We start from the raw sequence: 16724 nt of genomic DNA, 5'->3' as shown, positions 1-16724 counted from the left end.
CATCCGGAACAGCTGATGCTCTCATGCATGCTTCAGTGTTGCTTGCCTCGAAGCGAGCATAGAAGTGATTTAGGTTGTCTGGTAGGATTGTGTCACTGGGCAGCTCGCAGCTGTGCTTCCCTTTGTAGTCTGTAATAGTTTTCAAGCACTGCCACATCCGACGAGCGTCAGAGCCGGTGTAGTACGATTTAATCTTAGTCCTGTATTGACTCTTTGCCTGTTTGATGGTTCGTCGGAGGGCATAGATTTCTTATAAGCGTCAAGGTTAGAGTCCCGCTCCTTGAAAGTGGCAGCTCTCCCCTTTAGCTCAGTGTGGATGTTGCCTGTAATCTATGGCTTCTGGTTGGGGTATGTACGTACAGTCACTGTGGGGACGACGTCATAGATGCACTTATTGATGAAGCCAGTGACTGATATGGTGTACTCCTCAATGCTATCGGAAGAATCCCGGAACATATTCCAGTCTGTGCTAACAAAACAGTCCTGTAGCTTAGCATCTGCGTCATCTGACCACTTCCTTATTAACCGAGACACTGGTTTAGTTTTTTCTTATAAGCAGGAATCAGGAGGATATAGTTATGGTCAGATTTGCCAAATGGAGGGCGAGGGAGAGCTTTGTACGCGTCTCTGTGTGGAGTAAAGGTGGTCTAGAGTTTTTTTTTCTTCTGGTTGCACATTTAACATGCTGGTAGACATTAGGTAGAACGCATTTAAGTTTCCCTGCATTAAAATCCCCGGCCATTAGGAGCACTGCCTCTAGTTGAGCGTTTTCCTGTTTACTTATGGCCTTATACAGCTCATTGAGTGCAGTCTTAGTGCCAGCATCGGTTTATGGTGGTAAATAGACAGCTACGAAAAATATAGATGAAAACTCTCTTGGTAAATAGTGTGGTCTACAGCTTATCATGAGATACACTATCTCAGGCGAGCAAAACCTCAAGACTTCTTTAGTATTAGATTTTATGCACCAGCTGTTGTTTACAAATATACACAGACCGCCACCTCTTGTCTTACCGGAGTCAGCTGTTCTATCCTGCCGATGTAGCGTAAATCCGGCCAGCTGTATGTTATCCATGTCGTCGTTCAGCCACGACTCGCTGAAACATATTACAGTTTTTAATGTCCCGTTGGTAGGATAACCTTAACCTTAGGTCGTACAATTTATTTTCAAATTATTGAACATTGGCTAATAGGATTGATGGAAGAGGCAGTTTACTCGCTCGCCGTCGGATCCTTACAAGGCACCCCGACCTACGTCCACGATATCTCTGTCTCTTTCTCATGCGAATGACAGGGATTTGGGCCTTGTCGGGTGTCTGTAGAATATCCTTCGCGTCCGACTCATTGAAGAAAAAATCTTAGTCCAATACGAGGTGAGTTATCGCTGTCCTGATATCCAGAAGCTCTTTCTGGTCATAAGAGACGGTGGCAGAAACATTATGTACAGAATAACTTACAAATAACGCGAAAAAACACACATAATAGTACAATATAGGGCTGTAAAACGGCAGCCATCTTCTCCGGCGCCATTCAACTAATGTTAATCCATAGAAGACGCAATCTCAATTGCACTCCACACTGCCCTCACCCACCTAGATAAGAAGAATACCTACAGTTGAAGTCGGAAGTTAGGTTGGAGTCATTAAAACTTATTTTTCAACCCCTCCACAAATTTCTTGTTAACAAACTATAGTTTTGGCAAGTCGGTTAGGACATCTACTTTGTGCATGACACAAGTAATTTTTCCAACAATTGTTTACAGACAGATTATTTCACTTATAATTCACTGTATCACAATTCCAGTGGGTCAGAGGTTTACATACACTAAGTTGACTGTGCCTTTAAACAGCTTGGAAAATTCCAGAAAATGATGTCATGGCTTTAGAAGCTTCTGATAGGCTAATTGACATCGTTTGAGTCAATTGGAGGTGTACCTGTGGATGTATTTCAAGGCCTACCTTCAAACTCAGTGCCTCTTTGCTTGACATCATGGGAAAATCTAAATGAATCAGAAGAAACTCTGGAAAAAAATGGTAGAGAACTCTGAAAAAAAATAGTAGACCTCCACAAGTCTGTTTCATCCTTGGGAGCAATTTCCAAATGCCTGAAGGTACCACGTTCATCTGTACAAACAATAGTACGCAAGTATAAACACCATGGGACCACGCAGCCGTCATACCGCTCAGGAAGGAGACATGTTCTGTCTCCTAGAGATGAACGTACTTTGGTGCGAAAAGTGCAAATCAATCCCAGAACAACAGCAAAGGACCTTGTGAAGATGCTGGAGGAAACAGGTACAAAAGTATCTATATCCACAGTCAAACGAGTCCTATATCGAAATAACCTGAAAGGCCGTTCAGGAAGGAAGAAGCCACTGCTCCAAAACCGCCATAGAAAAGCCAGAGTATGGTTTGCAACTGCACATGGGGACAAAGATCGTACTTTTTGGAGAAATGTCCTCTGGTCTGATGAAACAAAAATAGAACTGTTTGGCCATAATGACCATCATTATGTTTGGAGGAAAAAGGGGAAGGCTTGCAAGCCGAAGAACACCATCCCAACCATGAAGCACGGGGGTGGCAGCATCATACTGTGGGGGTGCTTTGCTGCAGGAGGGACTGGTGCACTTCACAAAATAGATGGCATCATAAGGAACGAAAATTATGTGGATATATTGAAGCAGCATCTCAAGACATCAGTCAGGAAGTTCAAGCTTGGTCGCAAATGGACAATGACCCCAAGCATTCAGTGAGGGGAAAAAAGTATTTGATCCCCTGCTGATTTTGTATGTTTGCCCACTGGCAAAGAAATGATCAGTCTAATTTTAATGGTAGGTTTATTTGAACAGTGAGAGACAGAATACAACAAAAAAATCCAGAAAAACGCATGTCAAAAATGTTAGAAATTGATTTGCATTTTAATGAGGGAAATAAGTATTTGACCCCCTCTGCAAAACATGACTTAGTACTTGGTGGCAAAACCCTTGTTGGCAATCACAGAGGTCAAATACTCTCCCGCCTGACCTCACTAATGCTCTTGTGGCTGACTGGAAGCAAGTCCCCGCAGCAATGTTCCAACATCTAGTGGAAAGCCTTCCCAGAAGAGAGGAGGCTGCTATAGCAGCAAAGGGGGGACCAACTCCATATAATGCCCATGATTTTGGAATAAGATTTTTGACGAGCAGGTGTCCACATACTTTTGGTCATGTAGTGTATATCCTGATGCCTAGTCACCTTACCCCTAAACATATCCAACCATATCACTCCAGTATCCATGCACATTGTAAATATGGTATTGGAACTGACCCTTGTGTTCTTATTCTTAATTTCTTCTTTTTGTTCTACCTTATGCAATTTGGTGTACTACATTGATATTGATTACTGCATTGTTGGGTTTAGAGCTTGCAATAAAGGCATTTCACTATACTTGTGCATGTGACATTAAAACTTGAAACTGTCCCATGCTGCACTCAGGCCCCTGGTGTTAAGTGTTGATGTGGTGAACAGGATGTGTTTTACTGTGACCTGTGGGGGCCACCTGGGACCCAGAGCTTTAATTCCCTGTGTGAAGATGAGGATGCCACAGGTGGCTCCTGTAGCCCTGCTGCGATCCCTGCAGGATACAGCTTGATGCCATCAGTCACTGTCATTTAAACAGACAAGTCTATTTTGATTGGGTGTGTTTGTAGCGTGTGTCCTGGCATTCTGGGATGATTGAGAGAGGAAGGCATGGGTTACACACACAGCAGCTTTTTCTCTGAGTGTACTACTATATCATCTGAGATGATGCCGTCCTGAGTAAATGATGGTAGAGCTAACAGGAGATGCTGCCTGCTGTCAGTCCTCACAGGGGGTGTGTAGAGAAATGAGCCTGTGTGTGCTGCTGCTGCTGCTCAGGGACTGGGACTGGGTGACTGTGGGCCAGCAGAGGGAGATAATGGTGTGGTCCTCTGTAGCTCAATTGGTAGAGCATGGCGCTTGTAACGCCAGGGTAGTGGGTTCGATCCCCGGGACCACCCATATGTAAAAATGCTTTGGTTAAAAGCGTCTGCTAAATGGCATATTATTATTATTATTATTATTAGTATAGATAATGAAGGGTGACAGAGCCCTGGGTCTCAGCCCCACTGCCGGTGATTACTACCCCACTGGGTCGAACCATCGCTCCCCTTATGTCTCAATCTCCTGCCCTCACTGTGGAGCAACAGTTAGAGGCAGGCAGAGTCAGAGACTGCTGTGGTATACTGCCAGCAGACGCACTCCACTCCCATCCTCATGTTATCCATGAGGGTAACACACAGACTCGACCTCATGGCCAGATGTTCTAACCTGACCAGTGTAAACCAATGTCAGACAGCACAGCCTGGTTCAGAGCAGTTCTCAGTCATCTCAGTTAAAACCGTTGTTCAAATTGTAAGTGAAAGGTGCTTGTTCCGTCAGTGTGGGAAACTAGGAAAGCCCTTCTTCTTGATCAGCACCTTACATTGAGCTCATTAAGAGGAAGGCAGCAGAATGCCTAAAGGAAGTGATTCTGGGTATTTTATTGATCTACTGTGGATAACAGAATGTCCCATGCTTATATCAGATTAGGAGCAAGTAAACAGTAGTGTATTTTTCAGCCTGCCATGCTTACTAGCGGCATTAGTTTCTCACTATTTGTTCTGTATTCCTCTGTAAGCCTGCCAGCTGCAGTAAATAAAGACTGCTGTATTTTTAACTCTCAGAGTATGGAAAGACTTTCCCCACAGTCAGTCAAAAGAATAAAACCCACACAAACCACGCACACTCAGAACGAGACCATTACCAAGCTCACCAACATACTGCTTTTATGTTGAACATTTTAAAACGTGAAATAAAAGAGGGATTAACTGTAGTTGGGAACTGAATGAACCCACATTGAGAAAACGCTTCCGCTGCCACTGGAGCAGCTATAGGCCCCCTGAAACTAAACCGTCAAGTCTTTCTGTTAAAAACAATGCAGACTTTTAAGAATTTTCTTAAGAAGTGAACCGTAAAGAGAGCCTTTAGAGAGAGAAGCGAGCGCTACTCATGGTCCCTTCTGAACAAGTGTCTATATAAGAAAGATTAGTTGGAGCATGAACAACTATATAAGAGAGAATTCTAACATGTTGCATTGTATGCCTTGCCTCAAATCTGTAGTTTTTGTAAAGCCTTTCCAATATAATATTTTCATCAATAATACTCAAAGTTATACACGTCCACTTGGTGCTGTTGATGTTTCTTCCACATGACTTGAATTCTCTTGAGGCAGACCCCAGCTGCACTATTGGGCTAGAATGAAAGTGACTGTTCTCGCAAATTGACAGATACGCCTATTTGGCAGCAGGTCAGCAATCAGGGAGCGACTGATACACACACACACACACTACACACACCTGCTGCCTTCATGCCAAAGTCTCAATCTGGATTTATTTGCATTCCAGGGGTGTTGGGGGTGAGTGAGGTTAAGGGAGGGTGGCTGGTCTGTTCATTTGTGTTCCTCATTACCTCCAGGACGAGACAGACAGACATCTCTATCACATGTCAGGGTCGTCCCCTGTAGCTCAGTTGGTAGAGCATGGTGCTTGCAACTTCAGGGTTGTGGGTTCGTTTCCCACGGGGGGCCAGTATGAAAATGTATGCACTCACTAACTGTAAGTCGCTCTGGATAAGAGTGTCTGCTAAATGATTAAAATGTAAAATGTAATGTCTGAGGTCCAACATTCAGCTCATTTTATGGCCAATGATAAAATGCAGAACATTTAGTCTGCTGTAGCATACCTTCTCGGACTCCTTTCAAATGGTGTATTATTATCCGGCTTTCGAAAGGAGACAATCCCCTCTAGAGTCTGAGCCAGTGATCTGATGTGATGTCTAAATGGAAGGAAACAGGGTGTGAATAACAAAGGAATGGCCCTTAGTGTCTGGACAGTCAGAAATACACCAGGCATCTGATTCAGACCTCATTAGTATTCTTTGAACAGGGAGCAGAGCTGAGCTCACTGCCCTCTTGTCATTACATTGGATTTACGAGACCCTTCACTGAGGGAGGGCTGTATGAAAGGTTTACGCAGTCATTCTACATGTCACTCATTGCTGCTTTCAGTCAACAAAACACCAGATTCTAGTGCTTGGCATAATGCTCATGTGAACTTTGCAGGTGATAACATTTTAGAAGTAGGTAGATTATTTTACTGATAAAAAGTCATTAACTGCTGTTCATTACAGTTTAAAGAGTATTCCCAGATTCATTTTCGACAACCAAATGTGAATGCTTGGAGATAAAGGCTTAAAAGGTACATGATTTCGCTAGAACGGCGCTATAGCGAGCTGTGCATAATGTTTGGGTCTTTATTAGTGCGCTGCACTAGGCCGTGCCATGTCAGAGGTGAGGGTAGTGGTGAATGGAGGCCGTGGGACCCCCTTCCTGCCTTGTACGGGACGCCCCCCATTGAGGGCGTTGAGGCGGAATGCTCCAGCTCTCCAGGAGGGGCTTGGCTTTGTCTCTGGGTCACTGCCTTCAAGAACAACTGGGATTCCAGGGCAACCAAGCCTGTCTGAGAGAGACAAGACTGTTCCTCACATCTGATCTGAACAAACACTGCTAACCCAGAGAAATGGACAGAGCGAGACAGAGAAAGGTGAACTTTGTTTTTACTTTTTTGTTTATAGCCTATGTGTGTTTGTGCACAGATGTCTCCAAAGCCTCCTTCTCAACACTCGTCCTCACATAACTTTTTTAAAGTTTTTTTTTTTCAATTTCGTAATGATTCGGCACATCTCTTCTCATTCCATTTTCTCTCAATTATTCAGTGCAAATTGTAAATGGAAGTTATTACTTTTGGCCAAGTTGTGATGTTGGAGAAATGGAAGTTGAACTAATTTGAGATTATCCAATTATCCTCTAGGCTGGAATTAGCGTTAATACTCTGGTTATTAGTGAGCACATAACCTCTTCAAAGTTGAAGTGCATAATGTCCCCTCCTCCTCCTTATACACATACTCACAGCTCAGTGCTCTGTGGTGATGTCTTAGCATGGAGCACATTCTAAGATACAAGTATTACCACAGAAAGTTGGCAATTTCGCCCAAATACTTGGGACTGGTGGCTATTATAAATTAGTAGGTATTAGACACAAGCATAACCAGACTGGAACCAGAATCCAGGATGGCACACATGCCATAATTAAGTCACAGGGACAGGGTTGACATTGCTGCTATCCCTGTTCTACAGTATCCCAGTTAAGCCTGAAACCTTCTGCTGTGAATTAGAATGAGACAAAAATGGCCAGAGGAAACAGTATCAACCAATTTCACACTTTTCAGAAAATTAATCCAGAGAGAGAGAACGAGAGAGGGAGAACACGTCTAATGAGCTCCAGAGGTATACACCTGGACATCAGTCTTCTCAGTGAGCTCACAGTGGGCTATCTTGGCCCTGCCGTGTGTGTGTGTGGAGAAGCAGGCAGGGGGAGAGGAGAGCGTGGCCAGTCTCTGAAATGAGAAGAGCCCCGGGCTCAGATCCTATCAAAGCTCTCACACGTCCAGGAATCACAAACGAACAAATTCCAAATGCTGCGCTGATTGAGAGTGGAACTGGCGGAGGCTCTGGGAGAGGCCTGATAAGCCGAGAAGAGAGGCAGGCTGCTGACCCAGGGTGCCGTGCAGCGCTGCTAGCAGGAGGACAGCCCATCTCGTGTGGTGCTGTCTTGTCTTCCTGACATCTTAATGAAGTTCACTCCTGTTTTGTTGTTTTGGCTGTTCTTTTTGGGGGTTAGGGTTTGGTATAGGATTTTTGCTCTGGTAAGCATGTAGGCTACACAGTTCTCTGTGTTCTTTCTTTGTCATGTTTTGTCACGTAAAAACATCAGGGATAGCTACACGTTTTAATGAAATTATATTGTCCTATACTGTTTTTACTATTATGTAAGAACCTAGACAATGCATGTATAACAAACGGTAAATCCCTCATGAGATACAATGACACATCCACTTCATTATAAGGATTGAGAAGGCAGAGGGAATTTACTTTAGTGGCTCATCCCAATTTAACTAGCTTCTTCTGTGTGACAGTGCAGTCCGGCCTGCTGCTGAAATTAATCACACCAGGTTAACATACTGCAGTAGCCTGGCATAGCAGCTAATCTTTGAGTGGAGCTCAGATTCTTCTTCTTGATGAATTAAAGAGGGGCTCAGTCCTAATGAAAGTCCTATTCTGCTCGGTCGGGCTGTGTCCCTGTCAAACAGACTGAGGCAGTAATAAATTATCGCACACCACTGTCAGGCTGGAATACTCTCCTCCTGGGTTTTTGTGGAAATCCACAGACACACTCATCCAGTGATCTGATGGTGTAATCATCTACAAGATTATGGTATCAGGGCTGATGTAGCATGAGGAGGGAGTTTGGATCATCTTGGAGATGTACTGTATCCATCTACTTACAATAAACCCCAGCTTGTGAACATGAAAGAGAGATGGGGGGAAGCAATAGAGAGAGATGAATAGTGTAATTTAAGTATGTCTCATCCCCTCATTTACTTTGTGTGTGTGTGTGTGTGTGTGTGTGTGTGTGTGTTACAACAGTGTGCTGTGTACAAGCAAACTGTCATATAGCCATTGAAAAAGAAATACTTTTCAAAGTCAAATCCAGACACCTCTATAGTTAACCATATCCTGTCTCCGTCTGTGTGTGCAGGTGAATGGGAAGGACCTGTCCAAGGTCACACATAACCAGGCGGTGGAGGTTTTCCGCACGGCCAAGGAGCCCATCATGGTCCAAGTGCTTCGCCGGGTCCCCCGCCCCAAACCCTCCATCCCTGCCTCAGACACCCAGGTGGTAGACATCAGCACCCAGACAGACATCACCTTCCAACACATCATTGCCCTCACCAAGCTCCCTGCCGCCGCCCCCACCGTGGCTGTACTGGAGCAATACCTAATGCCTGAGGAGTGAGTTACAGCACACTGTCCTATCGGCTGGGTTAGAGTGAAGGGGAGGGACGGGGTTAAAAGACAAGATGATTCCTTTCTTATTTTCTTTCATTCATGGTCACTGATTGGAAAATGACTTGATAGGCAAAATCAGTCTGTTGAAAACTACCCAGTCAGTAAAGAAAAGGCTCAGGTAAAGGAAGAATATTTGGATACAGTGTCACTTTGCCAGTTCATTAAAACAGAATGTTCTAACTAAAGTTCATGTGAATGTTACAGCTGTCACTTAGTGAGATATCAGGTCCTGGGGCACATGGTTAATGAAGATGGCCTTGTTAATTTGTGTTAGCATATTGAATTACTACCTGTCTGTCGTCCACAAGCTGTGTGTCTTTGTGGCCTGGAGCTCACGGTCTATGTGTGTACAACATTATTGGTAGGAGCAGTTGCTCTTTAATGGTCAATCATTATTATTTTAATTGGTTTCAGTCAAATTAAAAACATAACATTTTAATTTCTGATTAACCTCAGGCCAAAGACACTTCTTAAAACTTGATTTAAGATTCCACTTTTACAAAATAGTGTGGGCACTTGTTTTCCATTCTCAAGTCACAAAAAAAAAAAAAAAAACATTGTAAAGTGGTGATCCCACTGGCTATAAGGTGAATGCACCTATTTGTAAGTCGCTCTGGATAAGAGCGTCTGCTAAATGACGTAAATGTAAATGTAAATGTAAGTCATTTCAAATGTAGCAATAGAATAAGATCTAACTGAAAGTTCTCACTGGTAACACTGTAGGAACAGATGAATCATGACAAGCCTTGTAAACGGTAGGAACAACAGTGTTATTAGTTTCTGGAGGTTGGTCTATTTCCTATATAACTGTCTTTATTGTGTTGAATTGCTTTCATAGGCATTCCCCTGGGCACGAGTACTTTGACCCCAATGATTTCCTGGAGGGCATGCAGCTGGAGATGGAGCGAGAGGAGCTGGAATATGAGGTAACAGACAGACGACTCCTCTCTACCCATCTCACCCTCTATTCTTCTCCCACTCTCTCCTCCTCTCTTCCTCTCTACCCATCTCACCCTCTCTTCTTCTCACACTCTCTCCCCCTCTCCTCCTCTCTACCCCTTCTCTCCCTCTCACCTTCTCAATGAAGATATACATTAATACATCCAACACTATATCCCTCCAGCCGTGTCTTCATCCCAATGGCTCTGTTAGCCACCAATAACTAATGCCCATTCTCCCAATATATCACCGTTATTGATGATCTGAGCCCATTCTAGTCCCGTAACGACACTTTAGTATTTAGGCCAGACAGGAGTCGAGTGACTTGTTTGCTCCATAGTACCCCTGAGCAGATGCGAAACGGTGACATCATTACTTACTTTGTGACAATGCCTAATGTGTCTTTGCATTGGAGGGGGGCGTTCAGAGAGGCTTATGCACTGAGGAGAATTACTGTAGATGGCACTGATAATAGGAAGCAGAGTGATCGATCTGATGATGCACATTAACAATGGTGTAATGAATAAGGATGTAGCCGGGAGATAGACTCCAAGGTCTCAGGGTGCTCCTCCTCTGACCCCTGATTCCCCTCCTCTCCTCCCCACCAGTGTAGTGCATTAATAACCTATCACCAACATGAAGCCAGAGAGCAGAGAGAGAGGTGAAGTTTATGCTGTCCAAGCCAAGGACAGATGCACAGCACACAGACTTCCTGCTCTGACCCTGTCCTAGACCCAAGGTCTATCTGATGAAGCCTTCTAGCTCAGAGCCACTGATCTCAATGCTGTGGACAATGACAAAGGATCCAGTGGCCTCCTTCTGTTGGACCTTAGTTTAGTCCATGGCTGATGTTCTCCCTGTCTTCCTTTCTACTGCAGTACAGTAAGATGACGCTGTTGGTACTCTCTGAGTTGTTATGAAGGGTTTCTGTCTCAGTCCCCCCTACCCTGGTTTTTATAGATGCTTACACTGGAATGCTGGTGCTAACATATTTGCATAATGATGTTATGCTACATTTAATCGGCTTATGATGTAGTTCCACAACAAAGGTGTGAATGAGGTCTGGCTATCAGTTCAGATGAAAGGTCATTTTAAAGGGGTATTGTACTGTAATGGGACAGTAAAGGGAAATCCGCTGTAGTCAATTACAGATTATACTGTCTCGTGTGAAAATAATACACTTTACTCTTTTTTTGTGTGTTTATGGAAATCCTTCTGTTTTTTGTTTGAACCCTGTCTGAAACCACAGAGTATTCTATGTGTTCTGTTTTGGAGATTAGGGGGGATTTCAGTAGTCAGCTGCCATGGTAGAGAACAGTTGTGTTGGGGGGTTAACCCTCTCTCCACCTCTGACCCCGAGGCATAGGACAGCTAGTATCAGGGTCTGTATCTCACAGATTACAGGTGTTGACTAGTGACAAATGGGACACTGCTCAGCTGCAAGCCAGTGGATCATCGTTCATCCTGTCATTGTCCCCAAGAGTTACAGGGCATCGGCTTGAAGGAGCCATTATTGTGATTGATGGATCGTTGTGTGTGTATGGACCTATGTTGAACTCAATATACTGCTGGGTGTGTCTAAGAAAACAACAGCAACCATGGAACTCCACTCCACACATTGAGAGAGAGAGATCTGTGATGTTCAATTCTGTGTGTTTGCCTTGTTGCAGGAAGTGGATTTGTACAGAGCCAACATCCAGGACAAGCTTGGTTTGACTGTCTGCTACAGGACTGACGATGAGGACGAGACTGGGATCTACGTCAGTGAGGTATGTAGCACACCTATAGCCATGGCCAGATACACACATAATTTTTGTGTTGGTTAAAGTGGTTATACACGAGAAAGAAACGAGACAAGCCCTTTCCTTGGTGCCCCCTCCCTGGTATACTGTTGTCACGGTTAGGATGTAAAGAAGAAAAAGTAATAATGGGTGCTGGTTGGATACAACTTCATTTATCATCTTGTGGTCACTATAGTAACAGACAGAACACAACCTGAGTTAAGAATATCAAAACCTGCAGAAAATAATTCTCAGAACTTTGTTTCTTTATGCTGTCTTTCCTCTGTGACTGAAAGTCTGCTTGAAATGAAAACATGCCCTGCTCTATTTCCTTAGATTGACCCAAACAGCATCGCTGCAAAGGATGGCAGGATCAGAGAGGGAGATAGAATTATCCAGGTAAGGATAAACACTCTCAATACTTACAAGGAACTTTATAATAATATATTATGCATTACCTTTTTGGAGCCCGACTCTGATTCCATTCCTCCTCTTCTTTTCTCCATTTAGATCAATGGAATTGAGATCCAGAACCGAGAGGATGCTGTGGCTTTGTTGACCAGTGAGGAGAATCAGAATGTGTGCCTACTGGTGGCCAGACCAGAGATCCAGGTAAACTCACCACCCACCTCCTAGACCCTCTCTAGTACTAGCATGTATAGACTGTATTAGTCTGTTTCCTGAGTTGTACTGTAGCCTTAATTGGCAGAGACTAACGTCCTCCTCCCTCTCCCTCCACCTCTCTCTTGTCCCCTGTGTCCCAGCTGGATGAGGGTTGGATGGATGACGACAGGAACGACTTCCTGGATGACCTCCACATGGACATGCTGGAGCAGCAGCACCACCAGGCCATGCAGTTCACCGCCAGCATGCTGCAGCAGGTACGGTACAGCAGCCAGCATAGAGCACTGTAGACACACACAGTACACACAGCCTGAGTCAACAAGATGGCTCGATCAATCACAGATTCACATATGCTCACCTGCATGTTGCTGAAGATGAGCCAATTCCAGACAGGGTAACATATGCTCAGTTACCATAATGGCCCACATTACTTTACATACTGAAATGTAGTAGCAGTGATGTGGTTAGGTTCACATAGTCAATAATAAGTACAGAGAAAGCTCATCTAATAATGTGTGTTAAAAGGTTATTAAATTATTAATCCTATTGTCTGGTGTTGCAGAAGAAGCATGAGGAGGATGGTGGAACAACGGACACAGCCACCCTGTTGTCCAACCACCACGAGAAGGACAGTGGGGTTGGCCGCACCGACGAGAGCACGCGCACCGACGAGAGCACGCGCAATGACGAGAGCTCTGAGCAGGAGAACCTGGGGGACGACCAGACCACGGCCTCCAACACGCTGGGCAGCCGCAGGATGCTGACCTATAGCCAGGACACCCTGGGTAGCACTGACCTGCCCTTCAGCAGTGAGTCCTTCATCTCTGCAGACTATGACCATGCTGACTTCCTGGGTATCCCCGCCGACGAGTGCGAGCGCTTCCGAGAGCTCCTGGAGCTGAAGTGCCAGGTGAGGAGCGCGGGGGGCCCCCAGGGCCTGTACTGCCAGAGTGCCGGGTCCGGAAGTGCCGAGGAGGGGGTGGACAAGGAGCTGGACATCCTGAACGAGGAGCTGCGCAGCATCGAGCTTGAGTGCCTCAACATCGTCCGGGCCCACAAGATGCAGCAGCTGAGGGAACAGTACCGCGAGTCCTGGATGCTGCACAACAGCGGCTTCCGCAACTACAACACCAGCGTCGATGTGCGCCGCCACGAGCTCTCCGACATCAACGAGCTGCCCGAGAAATCGGACAAGGACAGCTCCAGCGCCTACAACACCGGAGAGAGCTGCCGCAGTACCCCCCTCACCCTGGAGCTGTCCCCAGACAACTCTCTCTGCAGGGGGGCAGAGAACCAGGGCGAGCCCGGGGCCTACAGCAGCGCAGGGCTCAACAACAGGATCCTCAAGCCCCTGCTGTCTCCTGTCCAAGAATCCGATGGCCCCAGCAGAATCAGGCCCTCCTCCTCTAAGGAGTCTGAGTGTGGCCTGCAGGCGGAGGAGACGGAGTGTAAGCTGGGAGAGTCTACTCACAAGCTGGCCCAGCCCCGCTCCCCATACAAACATGCCCACATCCCGGCACACGCCCAGCACTACCAGAGCTACATGCAGCTGATCCAGCAGAAGTCTGCCGTGGAGTACGCTCAGAGCCAAATGAGCCTGGTCAGTCTGGTCAGCCGCGGTGACCCTGTGACCCCCGGAGACATGCTGGAGCCCAAGAAGGAGTGGAAGGTGAAGATCCGCAGCGATGGCACACGCTACATCACCAAGAGGCCCATCAGGGACAAGCTGCTGAAGGAGCGCGCCCTGCGTATCCGCGAGGAGCGCAGCGGCATGACCACAGACGATGACGCCATCAGCGAGCTGAAGATAGGACGGTACTGGAGCAAGGAGGAGAGGAAGCAGCATGCGGTGCGCGCCAAGGAGCAGAAGCAGCGCCGCGAGTTCATGAAGCAGAGCCGCGCTGACTGCCTGAAGGAACAGGCCAGCCTGGATGACGACAAGAAGGAGCCCAACATCATCGAGCTGAGCCACAAAAAGATGATGAAAAAGAGGAACAAGAAAATCTTTGACAATTGGATGACTATCCAGGAACTTTTGACCCATGGTGCTAAGTCGCCTGACGGCACGCGAGTGTACAACTCCCTCCTGTCCGTCACCACAGTGTAGTAGGCAGACAGGACAGGACAGGACAGGCCTGGGGTGTAATGTACTGTAAATAGGACACTACCGATTGGGGTAGAGATTCCTGCCTCGTTCAATGTGGCAACATTTTGTAAATATAAAACAGGTAAAGCCTTTCTGAAGGACCTTTTGGCCCCTGCGGGTGGTTGAGGGATACTTTACAGAGTGTTCCATGGATGGACGTTGAAGATTATAATTGACAGGATAAGGATGATAAAAGACTGTTTTCAAATGCTTTCAATAACTTTCCCACTGGGCACAGATGTCAATTCAACGTCTATTCCACATTGGTTCAACGTAATTTCATTGAAATGACGTGGAAATAACGCTTAATCAACCAGTGTGTGCCCAGTGGGTTTCTACCTTTGTTCTGTGTGTCAAGACGGTGTGTCAAGACCGTGTGTCAATCCAACATTTACATATTTTGTTGTTTTATTATTTTTTTAACAAATATCTCTTATCAGTATTTTACTGGTATACACTATATATACAAAAGTATGTGGACACCCCTTCAAATTAGTGGATTCGGCTATTTCAGCCACACCCGTTGCTGACAGGTGTATAAAATTGAGCACACCGCCATGCAATCTCCATAGACAAACATTGGCAGTGGAATGGCCCAAACTGAAGAGCTCAGTGACTTTCAATGTCGCACCGTCATAGGATGCCACCTTTCCAACAAGTCAGTTCGTCAAATTTCTGCCCTGCTAGAGCTGCCCCGGTCAACTGCTGTTATAATGAAGTGGAAACGTCTAGGAGCAACAATGGCTCAGCCGTCTGTCCTCGGTTGTAACACTCACTACCAAATTCCAAACTGCCTCTGGAAGCAACGTCAGCAAAATAACTGTTAGTCGGGAGCTTCATGAAATGGGTTTCCATGGGCGAGCAGCCCCACGCAAGCCTAAGATCACAATGCGCAATGCCAAGCATCGGCTGGAGTGGTGTAAAGCTTGTCGCCAATGGACTGGAGCAGTGGAAACGCGTTCTCTGGAGTGATGAATCATACTTCACCATCTGGCGGTCCGATGGATGAATCTGGGTTTGGCGGATGCCAGGAGAACGCTACCTGCCCCAATGCATAGTGCCAACTGTAAAGTTTGGTGGAGGAGGAATAATGGTCTGCGGCTGTTTTTCATCATTCGGACTAGGCCCCTTAGTTCCAGTGAAGGGAAATCTTAACGCTACAGCATACAATGACATTCTAGACGATTCTGTGCTTCCAATTTTGTGGCAACAGTTTGGGGAAGGCCCTTTCCTGTTTCAGCATGACAATGCCCCCGTGCACAAAGTGAGGTCCATAAAGAAATAGTTTTTTCGAGATCGGTGTGGAAGAACTTGACTGGCCTGCACAGAGCCCTGGCCTCAACCCCATAGAACACCTTTGGGATGAATTGGAACGCTAACTGCGAGCCAGGCCTAATCGCCTAACATCAGTGCCCGACCTCACTAATGCTCTTGTGGCTGAATGGAAGCAAGTCCCCGCAGCAATGTTCCAACATCTAGTATAAAGCCTTCCCAGAAGAGAGGAGGCTGTTATAGCAGCAACTCCATATTAATGGCCAAGATTTTGGAATTAGATGTTCAATGAGCAGGTGTCCATATACTTTTGGTCATGTAGTGTACATACCTTTTGCTTATTGAAAGAAATACACAAATATTTAGCTTCAAGGTCAACACATAATCTGCAAAAGACTGTTGTAAATGTAACTCAACCTCATTGTTTTTTTTTTATAAACCAAACACTTTTTAGTTATTGAAGATCTCATTGGGTGCTGTTTTTAAAAAGTTATACAACCAGTGGGTATCATCTGTTACATATTCCACCTTCAAGAAGTGATATTGTGTATGTATCAGGATAGAGGAAAACTGTCACGCATTTGTTGAAATCAGAATCTTTCTATGTTATTGTTGAAGCACAGTGTAGTCGCCTTACCTTTGTAGAACTCCAAATAACACAGTTTAACAAATCCTTACTTAGCCACCCAATTTGATGTCTTTAAAAAATGAGAGAAATAATAAATTATTGTTTTATATTTGATGAGCTTTCAAACACTGGTGTGGGATTTTTCATTTGCAGGAGGTTATTAATAGACCTACTTAGTCAGTGTGGGTAGATGTCAGGTGAGTAAAGGAGAGAACAAGTCTTATACAGCATCAGCCTACTGTATATGCTTTGAAGATGCCTTAGTAAATTACTAATGTGATATGGGAACTAGTAACCTAAACTCAGCAAAAAAAGAAATGCCCCCCAC

General features: G+C 45.4%; 1 protein-coding gene across 2 annotated transcripts in view; it reads left to right on the top strand.

Annotated features, from left to right (window-relative positions):
- Positions 1-15021, top strand: part of LOC121574815 (E3 ubiquitin-protein ligase PDZRN3-B-like) — a 130340-nt gene extending 115319 nt beyond the window's left edge. For both annotated transcript variants that reach the window (XM_041887410.2, XM_045222969.1), the window contains 7 exons: positions 8696-8949; positions 9845-9932; positions 11616-11714; positions 12063-12125; positions 12237-12338; positions 12491-12607; positions 12913-15021. In XM_041887410.2, coding sequence (XP_041743344.2) covers positions 8696-8949; positions 9845-9932; positions 11616-11714; positions 12063-12125; positions 12237-12338; positions 12491-12607; positions 12913-14457 — 2268 coding nt within the window. In that variant the 3' untranslated portion in view covers positions 14458-15021. The remainder of the gene's footprint in view (positions 1-8695; positions 8950-9844; positions 9933-11615; positions 11715-12062; positions 12126-12236; positions 12339-12490; positions 12608-12912) is intronic.
- Positions 15022-16724: the final 1703 nt, after the last annotated feature.

Source organism: Coregonus clupeaformis, chromosome 10, assembly GCF_020615455.1.
Source record: "Coregonus clupeaformis isolate EN_2021a chromosome 10, ASM2061545v1, whole genome shotgun sequence".
Lineage (NCBI taxonomy): Eukaryota > Metazoa > Chordata > Actinopteri > Salmoniformes > Salmonidae > Coregonus > Coregonus clupeaformis.
The sequence above is the reverse complement of the archived record's forward strand: the minus strand, read 5'-3'. Positions and strand labels throughout refer to the sequence as shown.